A 15423-nucleotide genomic window follows, 5' to 3' on the forward strand; every position below is an offset into this window, starting at 1 on the left:
ATAGCCCTTGTGGGCAAATTGTTCCTTTGGGCTAAACATATACAAAGGAATAAAACAAAAAATTGGCTTGGGCAAAGGCAAATACAGAAATTTAAAAAAAAAAAAAAAAAATTCGCGTAGATATTTTAATATTCTTTCATTTCTTCTATCCTCATTACTTCATTCTCACACACAATCGGGAATCCTTCGTAAATACTGTTTCACCAAATGCAGAATGTAAGAACATGACCTAGATTATTTTCTACAAAACGTACCATGAACGGCATGTAAAACACACTCTCGTTTTTTTGTCGCTTAGAAGAAGGAAGGCCATGCACTTCTCCTTATCAGCATATTGCTTCTTTATAAACAGAATGTAAGTTTTTAATAACAAGACTAAAAATCGTTACTGAAAAATATCCATTTAATAATTCATATCATTTCAAAATAGTTGAAAGAATAACTTATTTTAAATTTAAAAGCAATAAGGTGATTATCAGAATAGAATTTTTAATTCGTATTTACTGCATAGCTGATAAAACTTTTCATTAAAAAAGAATTTGGATGTCGTTTAAATGGTTTACGCGGTAGTAATTGTATTGAAAACCGATCAATCAACCTTACTGAAAAGCGTTCAAAGCTGCTGGAATTTTTAAGCTTTATTTCTTACTTAGAAGTTTCATGTATGTTTTGAATTCTTTCTTTGAAATTTTCTTCAGTTAATTTAAAACAGTAACCGATTTAAGAAATCTCGAAATAAATTTATCACAAGAGCATAGTTTTAGTCTTTTCTTCTGAATGTTGAATTATTACATTAAGTGGAAAACCTCCAATCAGACATAAGAAAATAGATGTTTGAATCAAATATAACAAAACGAAGATGAAAATCAAGCACAACAAAAATATGCTAATCGATTCGTAAGTGACTGAAGTAAATAATTTCACGAAAAATGCTCGTTCCAGAAAGAAAAAAAAAAAATTTTACATTTTAAATATTACTTATGTTTAATGCGCAAACTAGATTGCAATTAATACACAGAACAAAAAAAAAAAAAAAAAAAAAAAAAAACTTTAATTACTCTTTTTCTCTTTAGCCCAAAGTGCGTTAGCCTATAAGAGCTATTAATTTCGCTTTGGCATTTTGTGGCGTTGCACTTTTCAAATTGTTACCGCCAAATATTATCCCCCTGTTTTATATTAAAAGAAATTAAGTAATGAAGAATCTGAATAAATGTATGCATGTTTCTCGCATTGGGATAAAACAACAGTACCTAGAGCCATCAAATGTTGAATAACGTACGTCTCCACCCGAAGATGGGCATCTGGAAGTCTAAATTTATAATTTGTTTTATTATCTATTTCATATTTTGTAAAGCATTTATGAGTTTTTGATTAAGAAACGCAACGATTTCAAAGCGAGCAATAGCAACATTGTACGAAATTTTTTCTTTTCTTTTCTTTTTTTTTTTTTTTTTTTAAATATCTGCAGCACGTGAGTCTCTGTATCGGGATTTCTAAAGATATGCTCATTTTAAAACTACTTTGCGATTTTGTTGTTGAACTGAATTTTATGGTTTTGAGTTCGAACATGATATTTAATAAATAAAAGTAACACACAAAACGTTTAAAAAAATTGCCACTTTGGACGTAATATAAAATCTGAACACTTTTATTTTTTTCCCCTTCGCCATCTTGCAACCTAATACTTCATTGCTATCAATATTTTGAAATCAGTCCTAAAATTTTCAAAGATTTGCAAAGCACCGAATCTCCCCCAATGCCTAAATGATTTAATGTTATTAGATCCAATCTCCTTATATAAATTAAAATTGCTTAATTTTTCAGCTTTTAAGTTGCTATATAATAAAAGGTTTATAAATAATTTGCGGTGTCATTTCAAAAATCATTTTTTGCATTCTTGGTGCATGCGGAGCATTTATCCTTTGAATCTTTTTCATATAATGTTGCAGTTCACCAGCGGCCGAGCGGTATAGTCGCTGAACACTAGTAGTTCGGTCAAAGGTTCGAATCCCGCGAACGGGCTGGCTGCATGGGCGTTTTCGTGGTTTTCCCCATGTGTAACGTGTATACGAGCCAGTTTCCCTTAGAAAGTCCTCCACGAAAGCATCCTCACCTTAAGCAGATAGCCCTCGAGGCTTTGCCATAATCACACGCACACACTCTCATATAACGTTGCAAGGAAATTGCGAAATACTTTCACAAAGGACAGCAAGATGCATGTTAATGCAGTTGTAAAATTTTGACATACATTTGGCAAGAACATTTTTGTTAGAAACCAGTTCCAAAATATTTCACAGTTTCTTTTTTATTTAATCCGTGTGAGAAAACAGGACAGATTGATGACTTATTCTTTATGGAAAGATCCTGCGTTTCCTCTTACTTTATTCTTTTTCTGTTCTTTTTTTTTTTTTTTTTTTCTTCTTTTTCTTTTATTTCACGCCAAATCTGAAATCGATTTTAAAACTCGGAGTAAAAAACAGCAGCTTTCTGAGCAGTGAGAATATGAAGTCAGAAAAATACTACAGAACAAAAAAATAAATAATAAATAAACCCTCTTTTTATGCTATTTTCCAAAACATTCCATACACAGATAAATAAATAAATAAATAAATAAAACCCCTCTGTTAACTCTCCCAACTTTACGTTAAAACGCTATTATAAAAACAATATGTTTTCCACGCCTCTTTCGGGATGGGGAAGAAAAAATATTAAATTTTCCCGCTTCTCCACCTCCGCCCCCCTCCGTACCACCTTCTGCTGCGTTAATGGCAGAAAGTGGCGAAGGGCGGTAAAGAGCGGGGGCTGAACGCACGGACGAGCAAACTCAACTACGGCACGCGCTCGCAGAATTTTCATCTTCGGCACGCATCAACTTGTGAAGGCAACCCTATTACGCCCAACTCGCTACTGGTGTTCCCATTTTTGGCTTTTTATGCCACATTACCGGAGATTTATAATCACATTTTAAAAGGTAAACAAGTCAGTTAAAACGTGTTCTCCGGCCCTTTTGGCACGATGTCAAAATCAGGACAGAGCGCTTAGCAACCTTGTTACAAACTTACAACAAGGGTCTGTTAAGAGTTAGAAATATAACTGGACAAACGTGAGTCCTACAGCGATAGAAAAAGACTGTTAAAGAAAATAAAATTTTGACGTTAATTTTTCTCACGTCAAAGCTAGGGGAAATAAACGTTATATTACATGAAAGTAGATCAAACTTCTCTTCAAGAAAATTCGGCATATTTTAAGAAACCCAAAATGAATAATCAATATTTTATTCAGATTATTTTAAAATCAAAATGAAAGGAGTTCATTTGCAACGAACTCATCATTTATAATGATCAAAATATCGCTCTGTTTCATTTTACGTGTATACCCATATGTATTTAACTCATTAGGGAGAGGACGAATACTAGTTAAAACATCGAAATTTTGTCTCTTTCTTTCTCTTTGTAATAATTAATTTCGACATAAATGTTATCATGGATGTCGTACTATTTTGCATTGTACAAAAAAATAACAAATTTTTCAGAAGTATGTAAATATAATAAAAAAAAAAAAAAATACAGCTACATTCTTGGTTCCCTAGCCTTACAAAAATCACAAAATGTATTTTAAGATTAATTTACAAAAATTTAAAAAGCAAGAGAAACATTTAATTAAATTACCTACATCGTAACTATATTTTAAATTTAGCTTAACTATAACATAATGATTTAAAATTCAGTTTTTAACGGATTAAAAAAAACTGTTTGATTTTTAACATCAATAAAAATTTAAAGCGGAAAATTTTCAAAAATAGGCATGCTAAGTATATGTATAGCTTGCTTACATTACGTTTTCTGAGTAAACGTAGGTAAGCAGAAACGTTCTATGAAATTTATTCTTCTATTCGTATGTACAGACGTCACGAAAAAAAAAAAAAAAAAACTTGTCCGAATGAATTCGAGAAAGGTCAAAATGGATGTTTCCTTTGAAATACGATAACCAAAATTTTTCGCGGTTACAATACTTCCTTTACTTGGCACAAGGAAGTAAAAAAATAGTGAAATTCGTGTAGATATGTTTTCCCTTAAGATTTCAGGCCCACAAGTGGCAAAGCGGTAAAACCACTAAACACTGGTAGTTCGGTTCGAATTTCGCATCCCGCGAACGGGCTGGTTGAGAGAAAGTGTTCGTGGTTTCCCCCATGTGTAACGTGTATACGATCCAGTTTCCCTTACAAAGTCCTCCACGAAGGCATCCATTCCCTTAGGCAGATAGCCTTCATCACCTGGTTATGTTTCATTCATTTCAAAAAGCATGACTATTGACACATTTTTTTTTGGGGGGGGCAAACGAAAATAGAACCTATGAAGCAGAAATACAGATGGTTGGACCAATCGCCTTATATTGACTTGTGAACTGACTGTGTTTGGCTCAAAATTTGTTTTCAGCTCATCGAAAAATATAAATAATTCCCTAATTTTTATTTCCTTCAAAAATGCAACAAATTGTCAAAACGTTCCAGGAAACAAATGAACCCAATTAAGAACAATCCTTCAAGATCAGATAAAAATGCTGCATGTTTTGGAAGGAAAAAGTGGTTTTTTTTTTTTTTTTTTTTTTTTTTTCAGATTTTACTTTAATGATGCAAAGAATCCGTAGAGTAATTTGAACACTAAGACTCCTTTTGAATTGAGCTGCATGTTTATTTTGTTTAAGAATATTTTCAGAGTTTTCATTCATCATTTTTAAAGGGAAGAAAAAAAATGAAGAATAAAAGGAATTATGAACGAAAAAAATCCAAATTTCCAACTGTTTTCGTATTTTAACGTGACTGAAGACCTTAAATTATCCGATTTAACTTCTAAAATTCCTTTAAAAATGAACTTTAAGTTAAACTGATGAAAGATTAAGCACAGGGATTACTCTCATTATGGACGGAAAAGATCCAAAATTTCAAAATGTCTTCGTATTATAAGTGACTGGTGATCTTCAAAATCATTCGATTTAACTTATATTCCTTTAAAAATTAACTTTAAGTTATACCGATGAAAGATTAAGCACAGGAATTACTCTCCTTTTTTCTCTTAATAATTCTTATAATTTCTTCTTAATTAAAATAAAATGTTCTCCTATTATAAAACGTTCAGAAAATCCATTTTGAAGCGAAATCATTCTATAAACAATAGTCAGGGTTTGCAAAAACAGGTAAAATAATCTTAAAATTCAAATTTTTAGTTCCAAATTTTATCTTATTTTGTTATCTTCAAAAAAGGCGAAAGAATAAGGCGTAATAGTACAAAACACTTGGGGAAGGGGGAAAAAAAAAAAAAAAAAAAAAAAAAAACTAAATTACATTTTGACACAGGAAAAGCAAGATTAACTCTACGTTAAAGTTAAATGTTGCCTTAGAAATTTACAGTTCGAAATGTTTTGTATATTAAATATCTATACTATTTGATAAAAAGTGACATTATCTTCAGTGAAAATCCGCAGAGTTGAATTTGATAATTGAAATTTGAATTTAGAACATTTAGATTTATGCTATGCTCAATTGTAACTGCAACTGTCAAATTTAATGCAAATTTTCGAATTAAAATCGAAACTTCAAAGATTTTATGTTTTTTGTTAACATTTTCTTAAACAAGGAGGCGCTGTCGTCGAAAGACCTTTAAAAATTTGGCAGACGATCATTATCTCGTTACCATGATAAATTAATTATACCATTTTTATATTAAAATAATAAATAAAAATTTAATTGCAATTAATTGTTGCACAATTATTGCACAATTTAATAATCTTTCTATGACAATGATTTTTCAGTAAATTGAACGAAAATCTAAAATTCAGTTTTTTCATGACATGAATTCAAGATATTCTACATACGCATTTCCAACAGTTTCTTGCAATTTCCATCACTTTCAATTCAGACTTTTTTTAATAAATTTTCACATTTTATTTTACCATCAACGAAATAAAAGGTGACATTTTTCATGAATGTGGCAACACCTCCAGCGCCAATCTTATCTCCTCTTTTCCAGTTATTCCAATTTTAACAGAAACAGGCACGAAGACACGGCATGAGAAATTAAATTTATTCTCTCGCCTTACCTTTACGAGCTAAAGCCATGCGTACGCATCTGGCGCATAAGCTCCGCTACGCTTTTCGATGCGTCACAAAACCACTACCAAACAACGAGGCGCTGTCGTCGAAAGACCTTTAAAAATTTGGCAGACGATATTATTCCGCTTTTCATTTTATAACGGGAAACTTCTCGGTTCAATTTCGAATGCAAATTGGCATTTCAAAACACACTAACCGCCTCGCACGGAAAATGAAAAAGAGAATATAGGCTTTTATAAGTCGAATCACCATTCAGGAAATATTTATGTTTCCCAAAGAAAAGGAAGTGTATAAAATAGACAGGTGGTTGAAATGCTAATGCCATTCAAAATGGCAACTGTTGACTTTTGTCATTTCGAAGGAGCATAAAATTGTATAATATGCAAAGATGCATTAAAGTAACAGTCAGCAGAGTCGACATTCTTTGTGCTATAAATTATACTGTCTTTTGAAAATATTAATCACAAACTGATATTATCCCTTTTAGAAAATATTAATCATCCTTTTAGATTTATTTGTTCGAACACATCATTTTTCTTTTCTGATAATCTGCTCTGGAGAGAACTATGAACTTAATTTTAAAACAAATTTTTATTTTATCTACACTTTTCTTTAAATTGAAAGTAATTTTAAAATTACGTCGTTATTCACAGAGAAGGTTGAACTCGAATTCAAGAATGGGAAAGAATATTTAGAATTTGAAGAGAATATGCTTTCACTTAAATTTGTAACACGTTTCCACGTTTTTAGCAGAAAGGAGTGAAAGATAATTTGAATTGCTTATGTATGCTTCGAAATTAAATTTCGAAAGGATTGTAGTGTATAATTATAAGTATCTTCGCATAATTGTTTCGAAGAAAAGAGGGCATTTTCGGAAGAGGACGCGATTATTACTCAGCCTGCAATAACCCAGCCTAGATTTTAGAGAGCCTAAGTACCATTGCATAATTTCTCATAAATCTTTTTTTCTTCGCAAAACAAAGAACGTGGATAAAATGGGCCAAAAAGAATGCTAAGTTTAAAGATCTACGGAGTTTTATACTGGGGCTTTAATGTAAACTGTTTCTTCTCTAGATGCCTTATAAAATAATTGCAGCATACTTTTTCCATCTGAATAGCAAAATGATGACGTATAAATTTATTAGCTCAACGGAACGTTAGCGGACTATTAGTCTCGAAACAGCATTTTGCGTCGTTTCACTATAAACGGCGAATAAATTATTGCTACCAAATACTATTACCTGTATATTATTGCCACCGAATATTATCGCCTCTTTAAAGAAATTAAATAATGAAGAATCTGCATGAATGTGTGTGTTTCCTTTCACTGCGGAAAAACAACGGTACCTAGAGCCATCAAATTTTGAATAACGTAATCCTCCACCCGGGCATGGGCACCTAGAAGCCCAAATTTTGAAATTCAAATTTGTTTTATTATCTATTTCATATTTTGTAAAACTTTAAAGCAAGCAGTGGCAACACTGTACGAGAGGGGGGGAGTTACCTCTAGTGCGAAACTGTCTATCGGGAATTCTAAAGATAGGCTATTTTTAAATATTTTGTGATGTTACTTGCTGAATTGAATTTTATGTGGTTTAAGTGCGACGAACATGACATTTAATTAATAAAACATTAAAAAAAAAGCGCCCCATTGGCCGTAATGAAATCTGAAAGCTTTCAGATTTTTTTTTAATAGATTACCATAAAGATTGTTTTTTAAATCTATCACACTTTATCTTAAATTAGAACTTAAGATGTATATACATTTAATACTCATTTAGATTAATAAGTACTAATATTTACGATATCAGTCTGCTCGCATTAATGCCAAAGAAAAAAAAAAAAAATGTAAACAAAAACTATAGTCTTAACAAGCCCAAACAACTGATTACAATAAAAAATTAGCAAGAAAAATTAAAAAGTATAAGAACATTATGCAAATATTTCGTCCCCCTTTTTTTTTTCGAATTAAAAATAGCATTTACTATTGCTAACTCACAATCAAATTTGTACTATAAGTAAGAATAAAAAATTCAGTTCAAAACCAGTTTCGCCGCCCAGTCGGTATAGTGGTCAAGAAAGCTGACTGCTGTGCTGAAGGGCCTGGGTTCAAATCCCGGAGAAGGCATGGTTGTAACTGTCCGTCCCTTCATAGAAACATTTTTCACTTTATATATTGCCTAAAATTTCATTAACCCATTCGATATTGTTATGAAAGTAAATTGCGTACAGAAGAAATAAATTAGAAATTTTGCACTCGATATATCATAGGGTATTAAGACACATTACTCTTCCAGTATAAAGTAACATTTGTTTTGAAATGTTATTAACAAGTATAGATAAAATAAGTTTTTATTTTGTTATGCTGAATCGAAGATTTAATTAAAAGATTTTATGCATCGTCGATTGGCAACAAAATGTCGTCTTGTTTTTAATGTGCTGCTCAATGTTGAAACTTAAGTATAAAGAAGGAAAAGTCATATAGCTATGCAAATTAGTGGGACTGTAAGTATGATTATGACGTGCAAGTAAATCAAATGTTTAAGCGATCAGTATGTGGTAAGGGGTTAAATGATACAAAAGCCGCATCGACTAAAATTTGATTTTTCGGCTCATATGACTTCAGAAATCAGGTTAAGTTGATGCTTGAGTTCTCGATAGGTAGGTTCCCATAAGGTAGTCTTGATGCTTAAGTTTGTCGACGCGTCACTTACCATCACTTATGAACCGAAACGGATAGAATCCTTCAACTTTTCAGCCGGAATGATAAAATGCTACCTTATTGCTCTGGCAAATCCTTACGCGTTTAGGCTGAAAGCATTGTTCAGCATTCTATATCCCAGCGGTTGTGAGAATTGCGCTGAATTAAAATGCCAGCAAGCGGGGGCCAGAGGCAAATTTCTACTGGGTCAGGTCAGATCCTCAAGTTAGAAGACTATCGCTAGTGATGTTTATTCTCTGGCCAGAATTTGGTTATCACACTCTAAGCTTAGGCGGTGCACCAATCTAATTCTTGCCAGCACAAACTTTTAGGCTTAGAATCTTAGATTTACTAATCACATTCTAAGCTTAGGCAGTGCACCAGTCTAATTCTTGCCAGCACAAACTTTTAGGCTTAGAATCTTAGATTTACTAATCACATTCTAAGCTTAGGCAGTGCACCAGTCTAATTCTTGCCAGCACAAACTTTTAGGCTTAGAATCTTAGATTTACTAATCACATTCTAAGCTTAGGCAGTGTACCAGTCTAATTCTTGCCAGCACAAACTTTTAGGCTTAGAATCTTAGATTTACTAATCACATTCTAAGCTTAGGCAGTGCACCAGTCTAATTCTTGCCAGCACAAACTTTTAGGCTTAGAATCTTAGATTTACTAATCATATTCTAAGCTTAGGCGGTGCACCAGTCTAATTCTTACCAGCACAAACTATTAGAAGGCGGGCGCACGATGCAACGAAACGGACAACCACAGATAGATGCTCAACTAAATTATATCGCTCTCAAAGGCTGCCACTATCTACATCTAGACGGCAATAGCCCAGACAGTATAGAGGTTAGAGAAAATCTGACTGCGATACCGAAAGGCCCGAGTTAGAATCAAGGAGAAGACATGGATGTAAAATTGTTCCTTCAGGTAACGGTAGCCGCTTATTTAGTTGCCTCCACAATAAAATGGCCACCACTTCTGGTCTTAGTCGTGGCCATTGCCGAAGTGCCCGCCATTGGGGAGGAAAAGAGAGGCTCTCGGAAACAATGACAGTCGGAAAATGGTTTGGAGACGACGTGGCTGACGCCATTAACAAGCCTTCGTGAAAGAAAGTTAAACCGAAGCTGCATCTGGAATAAAGGTGTAAAGCAGCACTCGATATATATCCTAATACGTCAACTTTTCCTTCATTTGCAATCATATATTTGTGTAAAACTGTACACAAAAACATCTGCCAGTACAGCGGAAGTACCATGTCCGATCAAGGTGGTGTGACCATGTGAACTTGATACTTCATCGTGACAGCTTATTAAGAATTTGAAAATATGGTGATCCTCGGAGGTGAAAACCCTTTTGTGCATTCCGTCGTAGGAGGTCCTCTTATCTTGAATGATCGATCCTCTTATTCATTCCAGATTGTTAAATGTTTCCCAGGCAAGTCTTTTCTTCCCGGAAATTCGAGGTTCATGCCAACTGTTTAAGAAGGTGTTGTTCATGCTCGGTTTCTGACCTCTTCAGGTCTCATTTATAGCCAAAGAATGGATTACTGGAGCATACTACAATATTTGCTCTCCGGGCCATAATGAAAAAATGCCGAAATGGGTAAAATTGCTAAGAGGTTGGTGCTAAAAGGATCGAGTCAAATTCCTAAGAGAGATATTGAATGCTCTGCCAAAATATATTTACCAGAAAATTTAAATTTGTTAATGAATGCATCCAAAAATTTGTTTTACGTGAAAAGTTTGAAACGTGGACTAAATGTAACATATGTTAAAATATTTGTAATTACGCACATTGGTCAGGTTACGTTTTTTGAATAGGGTAAAGCATGCAAGAACTGTCTGCCTAAGGGGAGCGATGTCTTCGTGAAGAACTTTCGAAGAAAACTTACTTTGACGTGCATATTAAAAATACATGTAATTTCTTCGAATTTATACTTATTCCTTCCGTAAAAAAATACGCTAAGTTATTGTAAATTATTTTAGTCGAAAAATATAGCGAATGCACAGAAATTAAACATTTGCACATGCCGAAAATGAAAAACTTTAAACATATATGAATATTCATTCATATTCTGCCCAGCTGTGGCGACTATGCATGCCCCCAACGGAGTCTGAATTAACAGTCCTTTATTCCTTCTCATCACCGTGAACCTGGCCCGCTATAAAACTAATATTACTGCAACAGTAGGAAAAGAGAGAGACAACCAAAAGTTTACAAAAATATGAAAGCATCTTGACCGACATGATCAACATTACAATTACGCATCTCTGAACGTAAAATTTCGGGTAATTCTAAAAATTACGTGAGCAATAACATTAATCAAAATTAACAATTTTATAAAATTATAATTTTTTGGCTCGTTTGTTTCATTACAGCAACGCATGCGAGAGCTGTCTGCCTACGGAGATGTGTATCTTCGTAGGGGAATTTCTAAGGGAAATTGGCTTGTATCCACGTTACGCATGAGGAAAGTCAGAAAACACCCATGCAGCGAGGCGTTGGCAGAGAACTGGGTCAACCTACCAATGTTCGATGACTTTACCACTCCAGCGCTGATGAGTCTTATTTTCTAAGTAAACAAAATACTTAGCTATAAAACGTAAATATTATAGAATCCTTACATTTTAGAAAACACTGATCACTGATTTTCGATTCCCGTTTTTCTCCCTCCCCCCTGCTGTTTTCTTTTCTTTTCTCTTTTTTTTTTTTTTAAATGGGTGGGAAGGATGTAGAACAAAGTTTCGTTTCCAAAAGAAAAGAATGTGCAAATAAGTGGGTAGGATCGTGAGTAGTCTTAAAAAATTACATTCTATGATTACACTCGTTTGTAGACATATTACGAATACCTACACAAGTGTGGGGAATACGTCGCCGCTCCCCACATTTCACACGAAGGCGCGTGTCCCCAGAGGTCTCGAGCTCCCACGCCAAGCAGACACGAATGGCCCCTACCCATCGCCCCAGGAGGCGTCCTCATAGAGAAAGTGTCACAATGTACCCCCCCCCTTCTAGGCACAAAACCTTTGCAGAGGGCAAAAGAAATAATGACACATGCCTATCCCCCCCTCAACAAATTCCGGGCAGGAAGAACAGATAAGGAAGGGACAGACGGAGAGGCTGCATGCTTTCTCGCGGAGGAATAAATAACTCAGAGGGGTTATTCTTTGACTGACAGGGCTCTCTGCCTCACGCGCGCTATGAAAGAGACTGTGAAGAAAGTGACAATGAGTTCCTGTTATTGTTAGTGGGCAGCCTGTTTTGATTGAATTTTCGGGGCCATCTCCCCCGGCAGTGCTAACACCAGAGTGCTGATTATGGGACAATTGTCCAGAAACGAAAGTCAGTAGGTGAGAAATTTTATCTCTTCCATCCATCAGTATTATGTAAAATCCCTCTCCTTTAAATCAAGAGACTTACGGCCGTATAAAGCATATATATATTTCCTATAATCAATACACATCTTCGTCTCTATTTTTATATTACACTAGCGAAAGTACCCGATGCCAGTTAAGTTAGATTAATAACAACACAATCCTTCTCTAGTAACGATGCAAAAAATACGATTCATAGTCATACATTTTTCATTCTGATACGATATGGAACTGCATTAAAAATTTCGATAGAAAAATAAGCTAATTCTGTCTCATTATATCAGCAACAATGGCACGCAGTTCTTAATGATTTTCGTCTTTCTATGCAAATGGTTGTAAAATCTCAAGTTTCATCTATATTCAATTTTAGCCGATTAAACGTGAAAAAAGGTCGGAAAATTCGTGACTATCGCACTACGGAAGAATTAAAGGCAATTGCTCCCTTTAAGCGAGCTGGTGTCAAAATACTCCTACAGCAGTAGTTTTTGGAACAGTTTCTTGCACTGCAGGTTAATCCCACAAACACATATTTTAAAACAAAGTTTAAGACGGGGGAAAAAAAAAATCCCAATTTTTCTATAAAAGCCGTTCGAACACAACAAAAAAGAATGTTTCAAGAAAATTGCAGCTTTGCTTGCTAAAACTAAAGAGCTGTTACGAGCACGGATGCCAGGGTTTGGCGCATTTTAAAAATTTGGCGATTTCTACTGAGGTGATTGCGTTAATATGTAAGTACCGAAGTTGAAGTGTAAATTTAATATAATTTTGAAAAATCTGTTGATTAGAGAAGAATGCTTCGTAGCAAAATGCAAATTACTGTACGAGTCAGAATGGCCGGTATTTATTTCGCTTACATTTGAGAGATAAGTGGCATGCCAGAATGAAGAGAGATGGAGGCAAACAGTTGATGAAAACGTGGTTATTTAAGTAAAGCAATTCTTAGCAGAGAACAACGTAACGAAACTCATTTGTTTCGCGCAGCTTATAAAAAATTAGAATAAAAATTTGAGGAAAAATAACACTAAAGAGAAAAGTTTGGGTAGAAAAAAAGAAACAAATTCTATTTCTTGATTATTTTTCCACGTTTATTCTTAAAAAAGAAAGGATAGTTTTTAATTCAAAACTGGCCACGTAAAGGAAATTTAAATTGATCACTAATAAAATATACGTTCTGTATAACATTAGAATATCAAAGATAATTCAGTAGAATAGGTTAGATACTCGAAGAATATATATATATTAAAAAAAATAGTAAAGTATTATTCATTACACGTTTACAATAATATTCTTGTCAGAACAATCGTACAAAGAACTACGGCTTTTCTCAGTAACTTTTCTTATTTGTTTTTACAAATGTAATTTCTCTCTATATATTTTACAAATGAAAAATATGTACAATATGTGTTCATGATAAACTCGTAATATTTAATTAATAAATAAGGCTGTGTTATAAAACATTTATATACCTAGTTTTAATTAATTTTCTTTTAATTCTCTAATGATCCCTAAAATTTAAATTTTAGACCAAGTGCTTACAAAAGCTTTACTTTACTTTAAAAGTAAAGTAAAGCTTTTGTAAAGTAAAGTAAAGCATATATTATTTTCTCCTCATATTGTTACATCAAGATTTTCCAATCTCCGATTTCGTAGACTATGGATTCCCAAACATTTTCTTGCACAGATTCTTTTTAAAAGAATGATTTTCCTCATCGATCCTTTCATCTTTTTCTCTATAATATACAGCATACGATATATTAATATGAACAAAAATTCTCAAAAATATGGCTTATTATATTTATTTTTTATTATTTTCAAAAATATGTTTATTACATGTATTTTTTATTATTTGCGAAAATGTGGTTTATTACATTTATTCTTTATTATTTTTAATTTTACAAATAGAAAAAAGTTAGTTCGATTTCAATTAATGTAACGGCTACGTTGAGAGTATTGATGATATTTTTTAATTATGTGGCACAAATTTGCTCAAACTAATTTTTAAGTCACCTTGTTAAAAATATTGAACTTGTTTCTTCTTTTGTGAGATAAATTATTGACTCACTAAAGTCTAATTCCTCTAGGTAAGAAGAGGGAAACACTAATAGTGTTTTAAGCAATAACTTTAATTTTGGGATATTTCTTTTGAATGACTTTAAATTCTAAACCTTGGTGTATTCACGTGTTTTGAGTAAGAGCAGTACAGGATTTACGTATAAGCTACACAAGGTATAGCTTAGGACGCCCAAAAATTTTAATATGGTACAAACAACAAAGTATTAAAATATAGCATAACAGATTTATAAAGGGATCTCAAATAGCTTATGGCCCCAACAAGACTAAATCCGCTCCTAAATAAGAGTTAACTTTGTAAATAATTTTACTCATAACTTTCTTGCAACCAATGAGATCTTGATTATGCGGATCAAACTTCCTAGTTGCTTATGGATATTCGACTAACGACCCCTTAATCGTCATTGACCACCATAAAATTTCATCGACGCTAAAGGAGTCAATACCGATCCTCGTTGGGAATCTCTGCCCTATAAAAGGGCAGAAATCGAGGTAAATTTGTTTAATATTATTCACCTTGGTACTATTTCACCTTGGCACCTTGGTTCCTTAATTCCTACTTTTAGTTATTTTGTATTGTTTTAAAACAGTTTACGGATAAGGTAATGAATGACTCACCTTCTTGCGGCATGTCCTCATCGACGGGCGGCAGAGGTGCCGGCAATCTCCTCCGCAAAGTTGATGTTCCATTCACGTCCAGTTTCATCACAAACAAAAAACATAAAGCAACTAAGATCCGGCACTTCCCTAACATCTTCCGAACCGCTGTGCTAGCTGGCCAGAAAAAAATTCGGCCGCAACACCAATGGCGAAAGATTAAACGTGAAAAGTATAATCCGAATGAGTTTGTTGTCAACTTCTCCAAAGCACCACCAGAGAGCCGGTGCTATCTGTTCCACGAGTGCACGGTTGCGGTTTTGTCGAGCTCACTACCCTTCGCGCGCGAACTGGAGAACGGGATACTTAACACTAAACGGATAGCCGAGGCAGACGATATTCTAGATCCGTGGAGGAGGAACAGGGGTTGCTACTCTATGACGTTTATCGCCGTTAACTTCGGCGCGAAGGTTTAAGTTCGGGAGAAATTAGTTCTCACATCTGAAAACTCTCCGAAAATTTTACGTTGCGAGGGAAGTTATATAAAATAATTTTAAACGTACGATT

General features: G+C 33.8%; 1 protein-coding gene across 1 annotated transcript in view; it reads right to left on the reverse strand.

Annotated features, from left to right (window-relative positions):
- LOC118196595 (tyrosine-protein kinase transmembrane receptor Ror-like) overlaps positions 1-15213 on the reverse strand; it is a 421786-nt gene extending 406573 nt beyond the window's left edge. Inside the window, exon 1 of the mRNA XM_035368066.2 lies at positions 14878-15213. Within this exon, the coding sequence (XP_035223957.1) occupies positions 14878-15013 (136 nt within the window). The 5' untranslated portion in view covers positions 15014-15213. The remainder of the gene's footprint in view (positions 1-14877) is intronic.
- Positions 15214-15423: the final 210 nt, after the last annotated feature.

The sequence above is a fragment of the Stegodyphus dumicola genome, chromosome 12 (assembly GCF_044657685.1).
Source record: "Stegodyphus dumicola isolate Sdum_Otavi_A_Nest chromosome 12, ASM4465768v1".
Taxonomy (NCBI): domain Eukaryota; kingdom Metazoa; phylum Arthropoda; class Arachnida; order Araneae; family Eresidae; genus Stegodyphus; species Stegodyphus dumicola.